At 52.4% G+C, this 19,205-nt stretch overlaps 1 protein-coding gene across 1 annotated transcript in view; it reads right to left on the bottom strand.

Moving 5' to 3' along the window:
- Positions 1-200: 200 nt before the first annotated feature.
- Positions 201-19,205, bottom strand: part of NR2E3 (nuclear receptor subfamily 2 group E member 3) — a 31,975-nt gene continuing 12,970 nt past the window's right edge. Inside the window, exons 4-13 of the mRNA XM_016927697.3 lie at positions 11,230-11,416; positions 9,090-9,159; positions 7,577-8,978; positions 6,845-6,971; positions 6,585-6,688; positions 6,278-6,499; positions 5,943-6,118; positions 4,815-5,061; positions 4,333-4,438; positions 201-892 (exon numbers count right to left, since the gene is read on the bottom strand). Of these exons, the coding sequence (XP_016783186.2) occupies positions 760-892; positions 4,333-4,438; positions 4,815-5,061; positions 5,943-6,118; positions 6,278-6,499; positions 6,585-6,688; positions 6,845-6,971; positions 7,577-7,670 (1,209 nt within the window). The 5' untranslated portion in view covers positions 7,671-8,978; positions 9,090-9,159; positions 11,230-11,416 and the 3' untranslated portion in view covers positions 201-759. The remainder of the gene's footprint in view (positions 893-4,332; positions 4,439-4,814; positions 5,062-5,942; positions 6,119-6,277; positions 6,500-6,584; positions 6,689-6,844; positions 6,972-7,576; positions 8,979-9,089; positions 9,160-11,229; positions 11,417-19,205) is intronic.

The raw sequence follows: 19,205 nt of genomic DNA, 5'->3' as shown, positions 1-19,205 counted from the left end.
GGTTGAGAGATGCTGCGGATGATGGGATGCCATCTGGAGAGAAGCTGGGTGGTTGAATTCTATGGGAGATTTTCCACTGGGCTTGAATTCATTGCGCCTGGTCTCTGACTTGGAGTGGAACCCAGATGGAACTCAAAGACCTTGCGCTCATTCCTTCAGCGTCCCCAAAGGGAGAGCCTTGACCACACTCATTTTTCTGGTTTTTTTTTTTTTTACTTTTTTATTGAGGTCTAACAAAATAAAGTGCACAGCTCAATGAATTATTACGTATGAATACATTTGTGAAACCACTGCCCAGATCAAAATCAACATTTCTGGTACACCAGAGGGCTCCCATGAGCCCCCTCTGTATCAATCCACCACCACCCAGAAGTAACCACTATTCCAACTTCTATTATTGTCAATTAGTCTTGCCTGTTCCTGAACTCTGCATAAATGGAACTTCTGCCTGGCTTCTTTCATTCAACTTTTATGTCTGTGAAGTTTACCTGTGTTGCCACATGTATCCGTAATTCATTCTTTTTAAATTATTTTTCATTATATGAATATACCACAATTTGTTAATTCATCCTACCATCAATATACAGTTTGGGGCTATTATGAATAAAGCTGCTATGAATATTTTTACAATATCTTTCGGTAGGCATTTCTGCTGGGTACACACACCTAAGAGGAATTGCTGGGGCAAAGAGCAGGCAAATGTTTCGTTTCAGTAGATTGTTTTCCAGAGTGCTTGGAAACATTTCACCTCCACCCCCACTAGTTTTTGAACATATCACAAAGGAGCTTCTCCATTGGAGTATTCCCTATGGTCTTGCGGAAAAAGAGGAGCTCGATGCGTTCCGCAGTGATAAACCTCAAAGACGGGAGGAGCAGGAGCAATTTCCCAAACCTGAACAGGAGAGAGGACGCCATCAGTTTTACGACCAGCTTCTGAGCACCAGTCCCTGGGGCGCTGCCCTCCCAGGAAAGGGAGGGGAGGAAGGAGAGGAGAGATGAGGTCCCCAGAGTGGGTCAGGAGGAATTTCGAGGAAAAGCCACATTCAGGCCAGGCGTGGTGGCTCACGCCCGTAATCCCAGCACTTTGGGAGGCTGAGGCGGGCGGATCACAAGGTCAGGAGATCGAGACCATCCTGGCTAACATGGTGAAACCCCGTCTCTACTAAATATACAAAAAATTAGCTGGGCGTGGTGGCGGGCACCTGTAGTCCCAGCTACTTGGGAGGCTGAGGCAGGAGAATGGCATGAACCCGGGAGGCGGAGCTTACAGTGAGCCGAGATCCCGCTACTGCACTCCAGCCTGAGCTACAGAGCAAGACTCCGTCTCAAAAAAAAAAAAGAAAAGAAAAAAGAAAAAAGAAAAGCCGCATTAACCAGAGGAGTTGCCTCCACCTACCTCGACCCATTGTGAGCCACCACCCTCCATTTAGTTTAGGAGTGCAATGAAAATAATGAGTAAATATTGTTTATTATATGTAAAGATTATAAAGTGAAATTTATATTAACTCTATACAGATGGTTCGACTTTATCATGGTGTGAAAGTGATAAGCATTCAGTATGCTCCTTGACTTAAGATGGGTTATGTATGAAAATTCATCTTCAACTTACAGTAGCTTCAACTTAACAATGGGTTTATCCAGATGTAACCCCATCATAAGTCAAGGAGCACCTGTATATGAAAATATTATTATTAATCTCATATATAAGTATTATAATTATATGATTAGTTTTTAGTAGATAAGAATTGTTTGTAAGAATACAAATTCCTATCTGTATACCACCTAGGATGATGATAGCCATTACTGAAAATGTCCTGAAGTTGAAGGATAATTTTGGTGACTGAGATAGTCATTGAAAAAAATATTTATTGTTTTAAATAAGAACTATTTGCTGGCTGAGCGTGGTGGCTCACGCCTGTAATCCCAGCACTTTGGGAGGCCGAGGCGGGCGGAACACGAGGTCAGGAGATCGAGACCATCCTGGCTAATGCGGTGAAACCCCGTCTCTACTAAAAATACAAAAAATTAGCCGGGCGTGGTGGTGGGCGCCTGTAGTCCCAGCTACTCGGGAGGCTGAGGCAGGAGAATGGCGTGAACCCAGGAGGTGGAGCTTGCAGTGAACCGAGATCACGCCACTGCGCTCCAGCCTGGGTGACAGAGAGAGACTCCGTCTCAAAAAAAAAAAAAAAAAGTATTTGCTAAGACAGGAGTCCGCAACACAAAAGACGGATGGTGAAGCCCCAAGAGACAGATGGGGGAACTAAACCTTCCCTGGGTAGGTCTGATGGCCAGGGTCAACACCCAGCATCAAGGAGGCTACTCCACATTGGGCAGTCCCATGCTCCTCTCACCGTGAATTTCGGGGAAGACTTCCCCACCACTCAGTGATCTGCTGGACTTGCTTTGCCAACCTAAGGCCTTCCTTTCTCTTGCTAGTGCCAAGTGAGCAGCACTGAGCAAGTCGTATACCCCTCCCATCTGCCTTCCCTGCTTCTGTTTTTCTGATCTAAATTAGAGTGGGAGGAAGAAGAAATAACTATAAAGTCAGTTAAAGAATGTTTTTTCCAAACTGCAGGTATTGCCTCACTTAGTGGGTCTGAAATTAAATTCAGTGGGTCACAATCAGCCTTTTCAAAAAAAAGAAAAGAGAAATATCAGGTAAATTGTAAAAGCTAAGGGTAGGAATTACTTCGTGGAACTTCGCTTTGGTGTCTGTGTGCATATCAGGGGGCGATGGTAATTGTGTTTCTTCCTGGGTGTTGCAGTTTTTAAAAACTGAAATAATATGCTGGATTAGAGAACCCCAAACCACTATCTTCACGCTCAATTCCCTTGTAGTAGGCAATGAACCGCTATAAAAGGGACATAGGAAATCTTAATCAGCATTTTGAAATTTGACGCATAACCAATATGCCAGGACATCTCTGGGAGTTGGTTCCAACAGAAACTTGGCAGAGAAAGGCTGCTGGTTTCTGAATGTCTCTGAATCCCACTCTTCAGATGCTAAGTCAAGTCTTAGTAGTAGCAGCGTTCTCCCTATGCTCATAAGCAGCACAAATCTTCCTGTGCTATATGGCATATACTTTGTATACTGTGGCTTTTCTTAAAAGGAAATTACCTTTTCTCCTTGTAATCATTTCTTGGATTAGAGGTGATGCAAGGATGCCCATATTAGCTTGCTTCTTCAGAAAGAAACTGCCGGGAGCCCCAAAGATTGCAGATAACATGGTCTAAAATAGCCAGTAGATGCCTGAAGGCCAAGTGTTCCAACCTTGCTGAGGCTCCATGACATCTGCCTGTGCTGGGCCAAACAGCGTAGTCCCAGAGCACCGGCTCCTGCCCCACCCTCGCGCAGCCACACTCAGCCTGCAGCAACTCTCCCCCAAACCTAGCCAGGGCCATCCATGTGCTTGGCATCTCTACAGGATGCTCAGTGCACCTACAAAACACCTTATCATCTTCCCTCAAAACCGTCTTGCCTCCTGGCTTTCCTTTTTATATTTTTAACAATGTCTTCTCCCAAAGAGCTCCTCTTCCCTCATTCCTTACCTTCACCCAAACACCGGGTCTGACCCATTTCAACTCCTAGAGTCTCCCTTCTGCTCCCCCTGGCCATGCCCAAAGATCAGAACTCCATGGAACCATCTGGAAGGTGGCAGTAGCTGCCATCCCCTTCCCAGTAGTATCCTCTGGACCCATGGCCATGCCAGTCTGCGTGAGGTCCAGCCCTGTGTATGACCCTCTGCTCGGAAACCTGCAGTAGCTGCCCTCTGCCTCCCAAGTCAGACGTGGCCTTTGGCTGGCATTCAAAGTCCTGAACAGGCTGGTCCTAGGGTACTTTTCTGGCTTATTCTCCCCATTTCTCACTGGCAGGAACCTGTTATACCTTCAAAGTGGGCTCCTGTTCTAACAACATATCATGCTTGCCCCTCTCTCCCTTTGCAAATGATGTTTTCTTTTAGACTTCTTCTTCCTTTCAAGTCCAGCCCTGTCTCCACAAAGTCCCTCCCAATTCTGCTTTATGTTTCCCATGCAAGGGGGTCTCTGTCTCCTGAAGATTCATGCAACCCTCAGTACCTGGCTAGGGCAGTTTTTGTCTTCAGTGAGGTCACTGCCGGTTGTCTCTAGAAGGCAGTAGCTTTGTCTTATGTACATCTTGGTCCCCACTCCCGGGGCCTGGCACTGTGCCTGGGACACCATAGATGTTGGCTGTATGCTGTTGAACTGAGACCCTTGTGCTGTCTAATCAGTGAGCTCTGGGAGAGTGTGGGAGAGGCAGAGAAAGGTTAGAGGTCAGGGACAGATGAGTGGGTGGGCGCATGCTCAGGTCACCTCACGGGCTGGCTGGGGTGGTGGGCCTTGCTGTGCTGGCTCAGCATCACTTGGGACTGGTCCTGCAAGGCCTCTACGTGCTCAGGATCCTTCAGGCCCCGCGTCTCTGGGGAGAAGCAGCACCAGTGAGCTTAGCACAGGTTTACGGCTGTTATAAGGCTGGCCATGAAGTGGTGGCCCAGGGTTCTGGCTGCAGACATGGACCTGGGGCCCTGTGGGGTGGGCTCTGCCAGGGCCAGAGGAGCCACCAGGGGCTCCGGCTGGGGCTCAGGGTCTCCCAGGGGCTCCCAGCCTGCCCTGTCCCCTCACAGTCAACCAGGAGTGGCCCCAAGGAGAAGGGAGTCCAGCCTCACCACTCTCCTCCCACCCCCCAGGATAGAAGCCTACACACATCTGCACACATGGGGGTGGTGGAGGGAGAGTGAGAGGCAGATGGAAGTCACCAGAATTCCCACTCAAGGTTTGGGCAGAGACTCAGTTACCTGGCTTGAAGAGGACCAAGGCCTTCATGCAGGCGAACTCCGTGGGGTCCACCGCCAACGCCCGGAACCGAGAGATAGTTTCCCGCAGGACACGCGTCTCCATGCTGGCCAGCGTGAGCCGGCCCTGGGCACCACCGGCAGCAGAGGCCTCGGGCGGTGCCAGCAGAGGACAGCTGTCCAGAGGCAGAGACCACTGGATGGCCCCGAGGAGAAAGAGTTCACTCCACGCCTCTTCCAGCAGGATCACCTGTGCTCAGACAGGGGTGCCTGTTATGGCAGACACACAGCTTCTCTGGCTCAGTCTGGAGCCTCTGCCACCATCTCAGGCACCCAAGGAATGGAAGTGCTGTCCTGGGACCCGAGAATGCTCTCCTGACATCAGCCAGAGGCTCAGAGCTCTGGGATTTGGCACCATCCGGCTCAGCTGCCTACCATCTGAGACACTGTCTGGGTTCCATCCAGAGCTGCAGCTGGGACATTTAGGAACGCCCAGAGCCACTGGAAGTTGGGCAGCCTCACAGACATGCCTTATGAGTGTCCTAAGTTGAGTGTATTCAAGTGGTGTGGCCTGACTCTTCTGAGTTGCTCCACCCCAGCACACAGACTGGCTGAGGGCCTCAAACCTTCCTCATGCCTCTCCTCCTGGTTTTCCTGAAAGATCTGCTTGCCCATTAGAAGCCGAGAGGGATGGCCCAGAGCTGGAGAGATTGAACTAAAATGCAAGCCCTGAAGTCGTAGGCACTTGTGCTCCAAGGGGGCCTAGAGTCAGCCACTCAGCCTGTTCAGGGTGTGCAGGTCACTTGTTACCCACAGAATGTCTGCAGGGCCTCAGGGTCTTCCAGAACTTAAGAAGACCCTGGGCCCTGTAGGTCCCTAGCCATCATCATCTCCTAGGTGTGCACCCCGACCATCATCCCTGTGCCAGAGATGCATGCACACCCACCGTCACCATCCCTGAGATGCACCCCAGCCATCGCTGAATCAGAGGTATGTGTGTCCCCAGCCATCACCATCCAAGCTGTGTGCATTCATACTGGCTTGGGGATGTGTGTGCCCTGTCTGGTTGACTCGAGTGGGCCGCCTGACCCCAGCCCAGCCTAGCTCCCCAGCAGGCAGGCCGGTAGGTACCTGATCCCGGAAGGGCAGGCTGGAGAACACAGGCAGGTTCTTGGCCCACTTGACGGCCATGAAGAGTAGGCGAGCCGAGGTCTCATGGATGCTGTCCAGGCCGCAGGGGGAGGAAGAGGAGTATGGAGAGGAGGGGAACTCAGGGTCATTGCTGGTGACATCAATATTCTCATCAGCTGTTGGAGGAGGAGGTTGTGATCTTAGCGCCTGCTTCTCGGGAGGTGGCAGGGAGTACTTGGGGCCCCGGGGGAGGGAGGATCAAGGCAAGGCGCTGCAGCCCTGCTGTGACCCGGGAAGCCAAGCCCTGCTGTGCCCTCAGCTGCTCTCCCACTCACCATCCTCTGGCTCCAGCTTAGCACAGGTTTCAGCTGTTATAAGGCTGGCCATGAAGTGGTGGCCCAGGGCTCTGGCTGCAGACATGGCTGTGGGGCCCCGTGGGCTGGGCCCTGCCGGGGCCGGGGGAGCCACCAGGGACTCCGGCCGGGGCTCAGTGTTGGACTCCATGCTGTCCAGGCGGACCTGGGCTGTGCTTCGCGGCTGGCGCTCGTTCTGCACGGCTGGGGAGGCAGGAAGGGTCAGGACGACACGCCAGTCCCGCTGCCCATCTCTTGTCAGGTCCCCCCGGGCCAGCCCCCGCCTCACCGTCCTGGTTCATCCCCGCCTGCAGGCACTTCTTCAGCCGGCAGGCCTGGCACTGGTTGCGGTGGGCCTTGTCCACGGGGCACATCCCTGCCCCCACCTGGCACCTGCAGGTGAAGAGGAGACCCCAGGGGTCAGTGTCCCTCCCATGCCCTGAGCCATGGGCTTGGACATTTTTGCCCAAGCCCCTCTTCCCCTGAGCACCCCCTCACCCCTCCAGAACCCCTCAGGGGCAGACGCCCAGCAGGGCCCACTGCACTCACCTGTAGATGAGCCTCCGCCGTACGCTCCTCTTGAAGAAGCCGCTGCAGCCGTTGCAGGCATAGATGCCATAGTGCTTCCCACTGCTGCTGTCTCCGCACACGCGGCACTGGAGCGAGGGGCTCACGCCTGAGGGGCAGGGGGCAGGGCTGGGCCAGGGCAGGGCTGCACGCTCCCCTCCTTCCCTCCGGTCCCTTTCCCAGTCCTCAGGCCCCGCTCACCCGCATTTGAACGAACCCACGCGTGACTCTTCCATCCGGAGAAATGTCTCCCTCACTGTGCATCCACACCCCAGCCCCCACCCCCATTCCTTGCCCTCTCTCCTCCCTCAATGGCCAATTTTCAGCAAGAGTCCGAGCCCTAGCTCCACTTTCCCAGCTCCCATCCCTTCTCTGGGGGTGGCTTCAGGCTCCATCATCCCACAGAAACATTCTTGTCAACACCACTAGGGACCTCTATGCTGTTAAGCCCTAAGGGCGCTTCTCTGTTCTTTCCTTCCCCATCGGCTGGGCTGTCCTGTCCTGGCTCTGCAGCCTGCCCGCCCCCAACCCCCATCCCCGCCCCACCGTGTTTCTACGATTCTGGGTTTACCCGCAGGCTACCCCACCCTTGCCCACAGCCGGCGGGGCTGGGTCTGAGTTGTTCTGGCTCCTTCCATGGTCCCTGCGAACCTCTGGCCCTTACCCTGCTCCCCAAGGGCCCAGACCCAACCCTACCTCCAGGAGAAGCCATACCTGTGGGATCCTCCCCCAGGCCCCATCTGCCTGGAGACTCCTTCCTGGAGGCAGCCCCAGCTGCAGGCGCAGCTGCAGCCACTGTGGAGCTCATCAGAGCTGTTGGTCTGGTCTGCGTGGGTTACAGGGCAGCCTCTGCCTGCCTGCGGGAGGCCTGGGTTGCTGAGCCGGGCCCAGCCTTTGCCTCAGTCCATGAACCTCTGTCTCTCTGTGCCCCTGTCTCCCTGCCTGAACTCTGTCTGAACTCAGGAGCTGCCCCAAGGTCCCGAAGCCCCTCACAGCACAGGCTCTGGCTTGAGGAGATTTCTCCCGGGGCAGCCGCTGGACGCAGTTTATGATCCTCTTAATCTTTACTGTCTCCACAGGGGATCAACTGGCCACACCTGCAGCATTACCAAGGTGCCCCGGGAGCCGGTCAGTCCTGCTACCCCATGCTGGTTCCCGGGCTGCCCAAGGTCCCCCGGGGCCCTCCTGCCCTGTGTGCTCAGCTGTTCTCCACTTCATGCCACATCTTGAAGAGAGGTGTGGACTCCACCTCTCCCAAGGACTTTAAATCTTTTTCTTTGTTTTGATACGGAGTCTCGCTGTGCCACCCAGGCTGGAGTGCAGTAGCATGGTCTCGGCTCACTGCAGCCTCTGCCTCCTGGGTTCAAGCGATTATCCTGCCTCAGCCTCCCAATCAGGTGGGATTACAGGCACCTGCCACCACGCTCGGCTAATTTTTTTTGTATTTGTAGTAGAGATGGGGTTTTGCCATGTTGGCCAGGCTGGTCTCGAACTCATGACCTCAAGTGATCTGCCCGCCTCAGCCTCCCAAAGTGCTGGGATTACAGGTGTGAGCCACCCCGCCTGGCTGGACTTTAAATCCTTTTGAGCTGCTTGGCACACATCCGAAGGCAAGTGTGTGCCAGTGTGTGTGTCTGTGCCTGTGGGGGTCCTGCCTGAGACACTCCCCTTGGGTCCTAGGTAGATCTGGCTCTGCCCCACAAGGTTCTCACTCCAATCCCTTGGAAAGGGACTGCTTGGGGCTCACGATTTGAGGATCCAGCCCCCCCAGAAGGCTAGCAGTCCCCAGACACCTGGCACAGAGGACGTTCCCAGAACCGTCCCCCATGGGGTCTGAGGCTGGCCTGGAGGAAAGAGGCCTGGATCCCCATCTGGAGGGTCTCCTTCAGGCCTGTGAGGGGGCAGAAGAGGAGCTGGCAGGCTCCTCTGGAGAGCCAGGCCTGCAGGACTAGAGCCAGTGAGGACACAGCCACCTTGAGCCTGGCCACGGGCTCTCAGGAGCCCTCCCCTTCCCCCCGAACTCGGCCTCACAGCTCCGCCGGCCTCTTGCCACACCAGCCCCTGCGCTGCTCCCAGGTCCATCCTTCCCACCTCCAGCCCAGCGATGCCTCTGCTCCTGTGGGAAGGAGAGGGAAGGAGGAACTTGTCTTACATCCTTGCCTTATAGTAAGCCCCGGGCCCCCGCAGGGAGTGTGGAGAGAGCAGAGGCAGACCCAGGTTCAAATACCTTCTCCATCACCGGCCAGCCATGTGTCCCTGAGAAAGTGACTCAATCTGTCCAAACTTCAGTTCCTCACCTGTAAAACAGGATGAGAAGAGCACCTGTCCTATGGTGTAGTTGGGGAACTAAAGACAATGGTTCAGGAAATGTGTTTCAGCGCCTGGTACTCAGTAAGAACCTAATAAATGGTGTGTGCAGTTGATATTGTTATATTCTTGGGGTTACTGAGAAGGTCACACTCAGCAGCCTTTTCTTGCCTGCTCCTCCACCCCCAGGCCCACTTGCCAGCCCCCTCCCTGCCCGGGACAGAGCTGAAAGCCCATGTTGTCCTGGAGGGGACCACTTGTCCCCAGCAGAGCACAGCTCACCTCAGGATGAGCTGGGGTGGGGTTGGTCCAGCCTTAGACCCCAAGGGGAAGCGGGCAGAGCGTGAAGCTTCCAGAAGGATCATGGAGTTAAGGGGACAGGGGGCGGGGCCTGGCCCTTATGTAAGTGGGGTTAACCCTCCCTGTGACAGAGAAGCACAATTAGGGATTTGGGAAGTCAGCTCGAGGGGCTTTGCAGGGTAATCCGCTTTCTGGGGCCTCAGAAGATCGAGGCCACCGGGCTGGGTGCTCTCACCTGTTCTCCTCTCCTCCGTCCTCACCCCTCCCTGCCTCCTCTGCCAAAAAGCCCCTCAGGACAAGGTCTCCAGCTCCACCTAAGACTGAAGCTGAGGCCATCCTCCATGAATTTGACTGGCCACTCCCTCCTTCCTGAAGCCGCTCTTTCCCATCTCTTCTGGAACACGTGTCTTTGCCTTGAACTTGTCATCACCTCCATGTACCCAGAGGCTGGTCCCAGCAGCCCTTCCCGCTCTCTCCTCGGGCAGTTTCACACACACTCAGGCTTCCACGGCCACTTCATATCAGTTCCACCGTGGAGTCCAGCTCCACATGCCCCAGACCAAACCACCCCCAATTTATCTGCACAGAGGTAGTAACCCCAGGACTTGGGGGCCGCCTGGAGCAAATGTGTGCAGCTTTGAAAATGCCTAAGGCTGAGCTCAAGGGTCTCAGACTCTGGTGGCTGGAGCCAAGGACAAGCTGATGAGAAAGGCACATCAGAGACAAGATGGAAACTCAGGACAGCGCTGCGCTGTCGCGGGAGCCAGGGACGGGGAGGAATCAGCAATGGTGGTGTCACCATGCAAGTGTTCCGTGTCATGCAGAAAGGAAGCATGCCAAGTTCTTACACAGATCCTTCAAACCTCACAGCAGCCCTGTAAAGGAGCTGTCCTTACTAGCTTCAACTCATGGGTGAGGAAAAACAGAGTCAGAGAAGTTAAGTAATTTGCTTCAGGCCACACAGCTAGTGAGTGGTGGAGGAGGCTGGGGATGCAGATGAGGATTTCAAACTGTGCTTGGCACCGCACTCAGCTTTGCACCAGGACACCCTCCCAGGAGGGGCAGCTGCCTCCTTGGGTTTCAGCAGCAGCCGGAGGAGCTGGTGCCCTGGGAGGGAGCATGATTCAGAAGGCCTAGTTGTGGGGAGGGAGCGTGGCTGTGAGGGAAGGAGACGGGGCTGAGGGGTGGCAGGGAGGGTAACATTAAGGAAAGATTTTTTTCCCCAACGAATTTAGATATTTAAAGAAAAATATTTTAGGAATGCAGTTCCTTTTAAAATGGGAGCTACAGAGGAGAAAGAGCCAGGAAGAGAGGTGGAGGTGGGTGTACTTCAAACCCTGCCCCATGCCCAGCATCTCTGGAGAGACACCTGCAGGCTTGATGGGGAGGCAGCCGGCAGGAGAGAAGGGGCTGCTCCGGCCTGCAGCGGGCCCGGGCTTAAGGGCAGGCTTGGGCCAGCACCCCTCCTCTCAGAGCCTGGCTGTGTGGGCTTGGGGAAGTTATTCAGCCTCTCAGTTTCATGCTCTCTGGAATGAGTAGGATGGTGTCCCATTGGGCGGTTGTGGTGGAATTAAAGGAGGTGAACTGAAGGGGAAAGGGCAGATGGAAGGGAGGAAGCGGGGGCAGGGCTATTGGAGGAGAGCGCTTCCTTCTCTCAGGGGCAGCAGGCGCAGGGGAGGCCGCTGAGCCAGGCTGGCTTTGGCCCTCCTGCTCCTTCTGCCCAGACCCTTCCCATCCCTGAAGGCCTGTGCAGGGCTCACCTCCTCCAGGCTGCCTGTGCTGACTCCACAGGCCACCTGTTTTGACTCCTCAGGCCGCCTGTGCTCTCCGAGAGAGAGCTTGTCCGGGTGCAGATCTTGTCCTTATGTTGAACCTCACTCCAGGTCAACTTTCTCTCCTCCATCCAGATGGAAGATTCCAGGGAACAGGCTTAGAGTTTCGGGTTAGCTGGGGATGAGGATCCCAAGGCATTTAATGGACAGAGAATCTGTTTTCAACCTTGTCTATATTTCCCTGTATTCTGTAGTGGGTATGTATTACCTAAAATGGCAAAAACAAAACAAGCCAGGCCACACAAGAAACCCAGTCCCATCTAAATGAAAGCCCCCTGCAGTGTTTGACCGGCCCATTTTTACGCTGTTGATTTTGACTGTATTCTGTCACTCCATCACGTGGATGCCAGCCAAAATCCCCTCTGAGCCTGGCCCTGGGTTCTTTGGCAGGTCAGGCCAGCCAGAGCTGTGCCCTATGCACTGTGCTGGGGGAAAGGAAGCCAAAGCCCAGCAGGGCCTGGGGGTTGGGGGGTCTCCCCGATCTGTGATCACCAGCTGCTGGGGCAGACGCCAAAGGATTACTCAGCCCAAAGCCCTGAATCTGCTGACTAAGCTGCCAGAGGCCACCTTATCACTAATACAATTATTCCCCCAGGGGACAGGTCAGCAACTTCCTCTGACTCCAAGGAGGTCTGGGCCGGGTGGGGGTGGAATAAGAAGGCGTGATAGAGGCAGCAGGACTGACCTCCCTCTGCATCCTCAGGGCCCTGGCAAGGAATCCTCTGTCCTAGCCTCTCTAGGGGGAGCGGCTCTCTGGGCTTCTTGTCTGGGGCATGTCTCAGCCACAATACTGGGTGCCGGGAACAAATCTTCCAGGATTTCTTTTTTCCTTATTTTATTTTAGTTTTTTTGAGACGGAGTCTTGCTCTGTCGCCCAGGCTGGAAGTGCAGTGGTGTGATCTTGGCTCACTGCAACCTCTGCCTCCTGGGTTCAAGCAATTCTCCTGCCTCAGCGTCCCGAGAAGCTGGGATTATAGGTGCCCGCCACTATGCCCGGCTAATTTTTGTATTTTTAGTAGAGATGGGGTTTCAACATCTTGGCCAGGCTGGTCTTGAACTTCTGACCTCAGGTGATCCACCCACCTCGGCCTCCCAAAGTGCTGGGATTACAGGCGTGAGCCACTGCACCTGGCCCCAGGATTTATTTTTTCTTTCTTTCTTTCCTTCCTTCCTTCCTTTTCCTTCTTTTCTTTTTTTCTCTCTTTCTCTTTTTGAGACAGGGTCTTGCTCTGTCACATAAACTGGAGTTCAGTGGCGAGATCACAGCTCACTGCAGCCTCAATCTCCTGGGCTCAAGAGATCCTCTCGCCTCAGCCTTCCAAGTAGCTGGGACTACAGGTGCACACCACCATGCCTGGCTAACTTTTTAGTTTTTCATAGAGATGGGGTCTCCCTATCTTGCCCAGGCTGGTCTCGAACTCCTGGGTTCAAGTGATCCTTCTGCCTCAGCTTCCCAAAGTGCTGTCACCATGCCTGGCCCAGGATTTATTTCTTAAACAGTCACCCACCCCCACAAATTCCTGCCCACCCCCCGAATTCCTGCCCCCCACCCCCAAGTGTCTTCACCTTTGAAGCATAGCTAGTGGGGAGTGCACAGGCCCTGGAGCTGAGGTCTCAGCCATCCACACTCCAGGAAACTATCCCTTGGAAAATTTTACAAAGATTTAATTATATGGATGTACCCTGCAGCAATTTTCTGGACAACTGGCTAAATAAGTTCTACTCCCTCTGTACAGTGGAATCCCATGCAGCCATTGCAGCTGGTGGTGTTCCTATATTCATTTACGTGGAAATATGTCCACAATGTCTCAACTTCAAAGCCACTTACAAAACAGACATGGATAGTTTGATTTCATGTGGCCCAGGGGAATTTCTGGCTGAAGATCATGGGATGCTTGTCTCCTTGGCAGGACCTAAATGAATCAATGGTTTTCTTTCTAGAGCAGGGAGTGGAAGGTGCAGGGCTCCGAGAGGCAGACACCAGCAGGAATGTTTCTCAATAAAGCCTCTTTCTTTTCTTTTCAAGATAACATTTAGAAATGATCAGATATTCCCCTTGCACAGTTTTCCCAGCCCTTGACTAGTAAAGTCTTTTTCCCCTTGAAGTCTTCTAAAGGTCTAAGCAGGGCTGGCGGGGGCCCTGCCCTGTCCTGGGACAGGCAGACAAAAAGCAGCCTGTCTGGAACATGCACCATCTGTTGCTCCACCCTGGGTCACCTCTTCCTCCTCTGTACCCGAGATGACTGACAGGAACGACGTCCAGGTTAGCTTGGCTTGACTCCCAAGCACCATGCGAGGTGGCTGTCTCAGTTCTGTTGCAGAGCTGTCACCAGAGGCCACCGCAGACATTCTCCCCACAGGCAAATATTTCTGTTTCATTTGAATGTTTAATAATACACATGTATTACAGCTCTAACCTGGATAAAATAAAGTTCTTTGTATTTTAAAAAAAGAGACTAATTTGAAATCAATATTACCTATACTAATCATGATAGGAAATATTTATAAAGAAATTCAGTCTTTATGTGTGAAAATGAGAAGCTCCCCATGCTTTCATTTTCTCTCCCTCTTCACCCAAGAGGAGGACCTAAATCTCTAGCGGCTGCTCTGGCCTGAGCCTCGGCTGCTTGGAACAGCTGCAGCCCCCAGTGCAGAGGCCGCCCGTCCACCTGCTGCACCAGGTGTAAACCCTTTAGTTGCTGGGCCATGGGCAGATCTGGAGACCCTGGGAGGGGCCAGAACACTGGGGGCAGGCTGGGGCAGGAAGCTATTTGAAAACCAGTATAGAACTATTTTTAAACGTTTAACAACAGGCACAACCACACCAGGGTACACTAGCTGACTGACCAGTTCATTTATGCTGGTGGTGAGGACACCATGGAGGAACAGCAGTCAGGGCTGTGTCCAAAAAGTTATCTGGCTCTCAGGCTCAGAGTATGCACTCTTTTTTCATTTTCTTTTCTTTTCTTTTTTTTTGAGACAGGATTTCGGTCTGTCACCCAGGCTGGGGTGCAGTGTGGCGTGATCATGGCTCACTGCAGCCTCGACCTTCTGGGCCCAAGCAATCCTTCTGCCTCAACCTCCTGAGTAGGTGGGACCACAGGTGTGTGCCACCACACCCGGCTAATTTTTAATTTTTTTGTAGAGATGGGGGTCTCCCAATGTTGCTCAGGTTGGTCTCGAACCCCTGGGCTCAAGCGATCCTTCTGCGTTGGTCTCCAAAGTGCTGGGATTACAGGGCGTAAGTCAGTGTGCTTGGCCTAGAATTATAATCAAGATAAAATAAAGCTTTTTTGTCTTTTTAAAAGAGACTGGTTAATTTTTAAAAAATACGAGCTGTAATAATAATGGAAAATATTTATTAAGAAATTTTATGTGCCAGACACAGTTCTAAGCGTTTATATGTGTAAACTCATTTAATCCTCACGACAACACAATCAGATAAGCATTGTCATTATTATCCTTGTCTACAAGCAGGCGCCTGTAGTCCCAGCTACTCGGGAGGCTGAGGCAGGAGAATCACTTTAACCCAGGAGGCGGAGGTTGCAGTGAGCCAAAATCATGCCATTGCACTCCAGCCTGGGCAACAGAGCAAGACTCTGTCTCAGAAACAAACAAACAAAAAACAAAACAAAACAAAAACTTCTGTGGAAGTCGAATTATTTTGAAGGTAAAATATTTAAAAACAATATATACAATTAGAATATATTAAGGGGTTATTAGTTTGTTATGACAATGGTATTGTGGATATGTTTAATTAAAAAATAATCCTGCTAGAGATATACTCTGAGGTATTTACAGGAGAAGTGAGTCAATGTCTTGGATTTGCTTTTAAAGACTGGTTTTTTTTTGGTTTTTTTTTTTAATAAACGAATGAATGAAAAGAGGGAGTAGATGAACTAAGGACTGAAGGTGATAGTTATTGATATGGGTGATGGGTACATGGGTGTCATGGACCTTTTATCTCTAATTGCTTTTGTGATTGAAATGTTAGGTAATAAGTTTAAAATATGTATACACATACAAGCTGCCGACACGAACAATGAAACAACAGGTGCCACTGATGACTTTAGACGCTCTACAGGCTCCTCAGCTTGGACCCTCCCCACCCTACTCTGTCTCCACTGCCCATCTTCGCCTTGCCTTGCAGCTTTGGAGGCTCTAAACTGAACCAGGTGACGCGCGAGGCAGGAAACCCCCGGTGCTACTGGGGAACTGCCGGGCCAGTCGGTGGACCAGCGCCCCCTCCTGGAAGGACAAAAAGCGCAGCGAGAGGGGCCGGTGCCACGTTGCGCTTCCTCTGACCTCGAGTGCTGGCTCTCTCCTTCGCGCTTCTGGCTATACCCGGTGCTGGCTCGGCTGGGCCTGTTCTTTCCTTCTTTCTCCAACCGACTCTTCCTCACACTTCAAGACCAGCTCCAAGGTCTCTCCTGAGAGCACGCACTCTATCATCGCTCCTCACATCCCAGGCCCTATCAGAAATAATCTTACTCCCTTTCTTTGTAGTCACCCGGCTCCTCCAATGTGCACAGAAGCTTTGTGAGACCAGGGTCTTGTCGATCTTGTTCAACGGCATGACATGTAGAAGGAGTCTGATAATCATTTGTTGACCGCCTAAGTGGACGTAAGCTTGCCCTAGTCCTGGCAGCCTGCGGCGGCTTCGGTTTTCTGCCCTGCCCGGGGCCCTGTGGGCATCTCTCGGGCATCCTCCCGGGACCGGGTCCCAGCAATTGCAGGTCCCAATGTGTCCGGAGGCCCGGAGTTGGTTCTTTCCGGTGGGTTCTTTGGCTCGCTGGCTTCAAGAATGAAGCTGCGGACCTTCCCGGTGAGTGTTAAAGCTCTTAAAGGTGGCACAGACCCAAAGAGTGAGCAGCAGCAAGATTTACTGTGAAAAGCGAATGAACAAAGACTCCACTGCACCAAACTGGACTCCCACTGGTTACCAGGGCTGGCTGGGGTGGCCAGCTTTTATTCCCTAATTTGTCCCCGCCCATGTGCTGCTGATTGGTCCATTTTGCTGAGCACTGATTTGGTCCATTTTACAGTGTGCTGATTGGTCCATTTTACAGAGTACTGATTGGTCCATTTTATAGTGTGCTGATTGGCGCATTTTACAATCCTCTTGTAAGACAGAAAAGTTCTCCAAGTCCCCACCCGACCCAGAAGTCCAGCTGGCTTCACTTCTCATCAGCAGTCGCGGGGCCACACACCCTTAGCCTATGAGGCCGTTTATTCTGCCATGAGAGGTGTAAAATGTGTTTTAATAAAAGGCATTTACCTGGCCAGGACCTAAACTGATTGAAGCAATAAGCTACTCGGAAGGGAATGCTATTGTCCTAGGGGGCTTTCCAGGCTGCCACAATGATGTTCCATTACCCAGAGAAGCAGCATCCCCCTGGCACAAGACAGTGGTTTCCAGGGCGTGATGACTGAAGGTGCTGGGAAGGGTGGGTCCTTCTGCGGTCTCTACCGGGACTCTCTCTGCTTTCATCTGTTTCATAGTTGGTCGAATTTTGTTTGAAGAAGTTTTTTTCTCTTCCTAAAGAGTGACAAGTGGGTTGCATCGAGCCTCAGGTATGAGACCGTGCGTATTAGCTGGGTGGCCTCGGCCAAGTCTCTTCACCTCTCTGGACTGTTACTATGAGGAAATCGTGGAGCTAATAGTGGAGCTTCATGTCTAGGTGAAGGCAGAGGACCGAATCAGAGGACCTCTCAAGTTCTCTCAGATCTGATTTATTGTACCCAGAATCACAAAATAGCAGGTAGTTGGATCCACGTGGAATACCCTGAAAGGCCACAAGATGGAGGTGTTACTCCATGAGAAAAGTTTGGCCTGCTCTGCACTGTTCCATTCCCCAATTTGTAGCATAAGAGACTTGGGAATTTCTTCTTTGGAATTGTAGCAAAGTAAACACTTCACCAATACGCACTTGCAGGCAGAGGATTTAAGCTCTTACTAAAGAACCCCAGCGGTTCCCTATAGCGTTTCATGCACAACTTTTTTTTTTTTAATCAAAGCACCAAAGAGGGGCCGAGCGACAGTCAGGAGACTGTCTGACGCAGAGGTGGCATCCCCGCCCCCTGGGAGTATCACCCCATTGTGTCCTGATACACTGACTCATGTGCATCAGAGCTCCTGACATATCGCAAACACCCAGAAAACAGATGTTGAGTGGAGTGGATGCTGGATTTATTCTACTGAATCACGTACTTGGCATTAAAATATACGGTGTCCTCTACAGAGGGTTTTCCATGTTCCCATAGGAACTGTTGAGATGATTTTTTTTTTTTTTTGAGACAGAGTCTCGCTCTGTCGCCCAGGCTGGAGTGCAATGGTGCAATCTCTGCTCACTGTAACCTCTGCCTCCCAGGTTCAAGCAATTCTCCTGCCTCAGCCTCTCAAGTAGCTGGGATTACAGGCACCCGCCACCACGCCTGGCTAATTTTTTGTATTTTTAGTAGAGACAGGGTTACACCGTGTTGGCCAGGATGGTCTCGATCTCCTGACCTCATGATCTGCCCCCCCTCGGCTTCCCAAAGTGCTGGGATTACAGGTATGAGCCACTGCACCTGGCCAGGAACTGTTGAGATGATTGGAAAATGGCTGGAGACAGACGCTTTGTCTAGAATCCGGTTTCCTGTATTCTAGAAGTGATTGCCTCAAGGCCCAGATTCCCAGGATTTGGAGATCAGTGAGCAGGAAGGGCATTTACTGAGTCAGTCCTGGGAGCAAGTGTCAGGTGAATCCTGGCAAACCTACTACGGACGAGGGTGTCGCCACAGAAAGATGAGATTCTGTGCATGTGCTTGGCCAGGAACCTCTGTCATGTTACACTTTGCTGGTAGGTAAAGAAAGTATGAAAGCACCAGGATTAGGCAAACTTGGCTCTGGCAGGAAGGATGTGTCTTAAGCAGCCGACACTAGGAATGGAGGCAGGGTGACATGGAGGAGCGAGGGATGTTGACTTCTCATGGCCCTGCCAGTCAGGGGAGCTGGAAAGGTACTTGGAGGAGGTGGTACCGAAGTGATGACTGGGGTCACCTGGCAGAGAGTGTGAGTGATGATCAAGAGTGCATGGCCGGGCACGGTGGCTCATGCCTGTAATCCCAGCACTTTGGGAGGCCAGGGTTGGCAGATCACCTGAGGTCAGGAGTTCGAGACCACCCTGGCCAACACGGCAAAACCCCGTCTCTACTAAAAATACAAAAATTAGCTAAGCGTGGGTGGCGGGTGCCTCTAATTCCAGCTACATGGAAGGCTGAAGTGGGAGAATCACTTGAACCCGGGAGGTGGAGGTTGCAGTGAGCCAAGATCACACCACTGCACTCCAGCCTGGGTGACAAGAGCAAAACTCCATCTCGAAAAAAAAAAAAAGAGTGCATGGCTCGGCATGGTGGTTCATGCCTGTAATCCCAGCACTTTTGGAGGGTGAGGCAGGTGATTGCTTGAGCTCAGGAGTTTGAGACCACCCTGGGCAACAAAGTGAGACCCTGTCTCTAAAAAAAAATACTAGTTACCCTGATGTGGTGGTGCACACCTGTAGTCTCAGCTACTTGGGAGGCTGAGGCAGGAGAATTGCTTGAACCTGGGAGGTCAAGGCTGCAGTGAGCTGTGACTGTACTACAGCCTGGGTGACAGAGCAAGGCCCTGTCAAAAAAAAAAAAAAAAAGGGAGGGAGGCTGGGCACAGTGGCTCACACCTATAGTCTTAGCACTTTTGGAGGCTGAGATGGGTGGATTGCCTGAGCTCAGGAGTTTGAGACCAGCCTGGGAAACATGGTGAAACCCCATCTCTACTAAAATACAAAAAAGTAGCTGAGTGTGGTGGTGCATGCCTGTAGTCCCAGTTACTCAGGAGGCTGAGGCAGAATTGCTTGAATCTGGGAGGCAGAGGTTGCAGTGAG

This window comes from Pan troglodytes, chromosome 16, assembly GCF_028858775.2.
Source record: "Pan troglodytes isolate AG18354 chromosome 16, NHGRI_mPanTro3-v2.0_pri, whole genome shotgun sequence".
Lineage (NCBI taxonomy): Eukaryota > Metazoa > Chordata > Mammalia > Primates > Hominidae > Pan > Pan troglodytes.
Note: the sequence above shows the minus strand (reverse complement) of the source record. Positions and strands in the feature narration are given on the sequence as shown.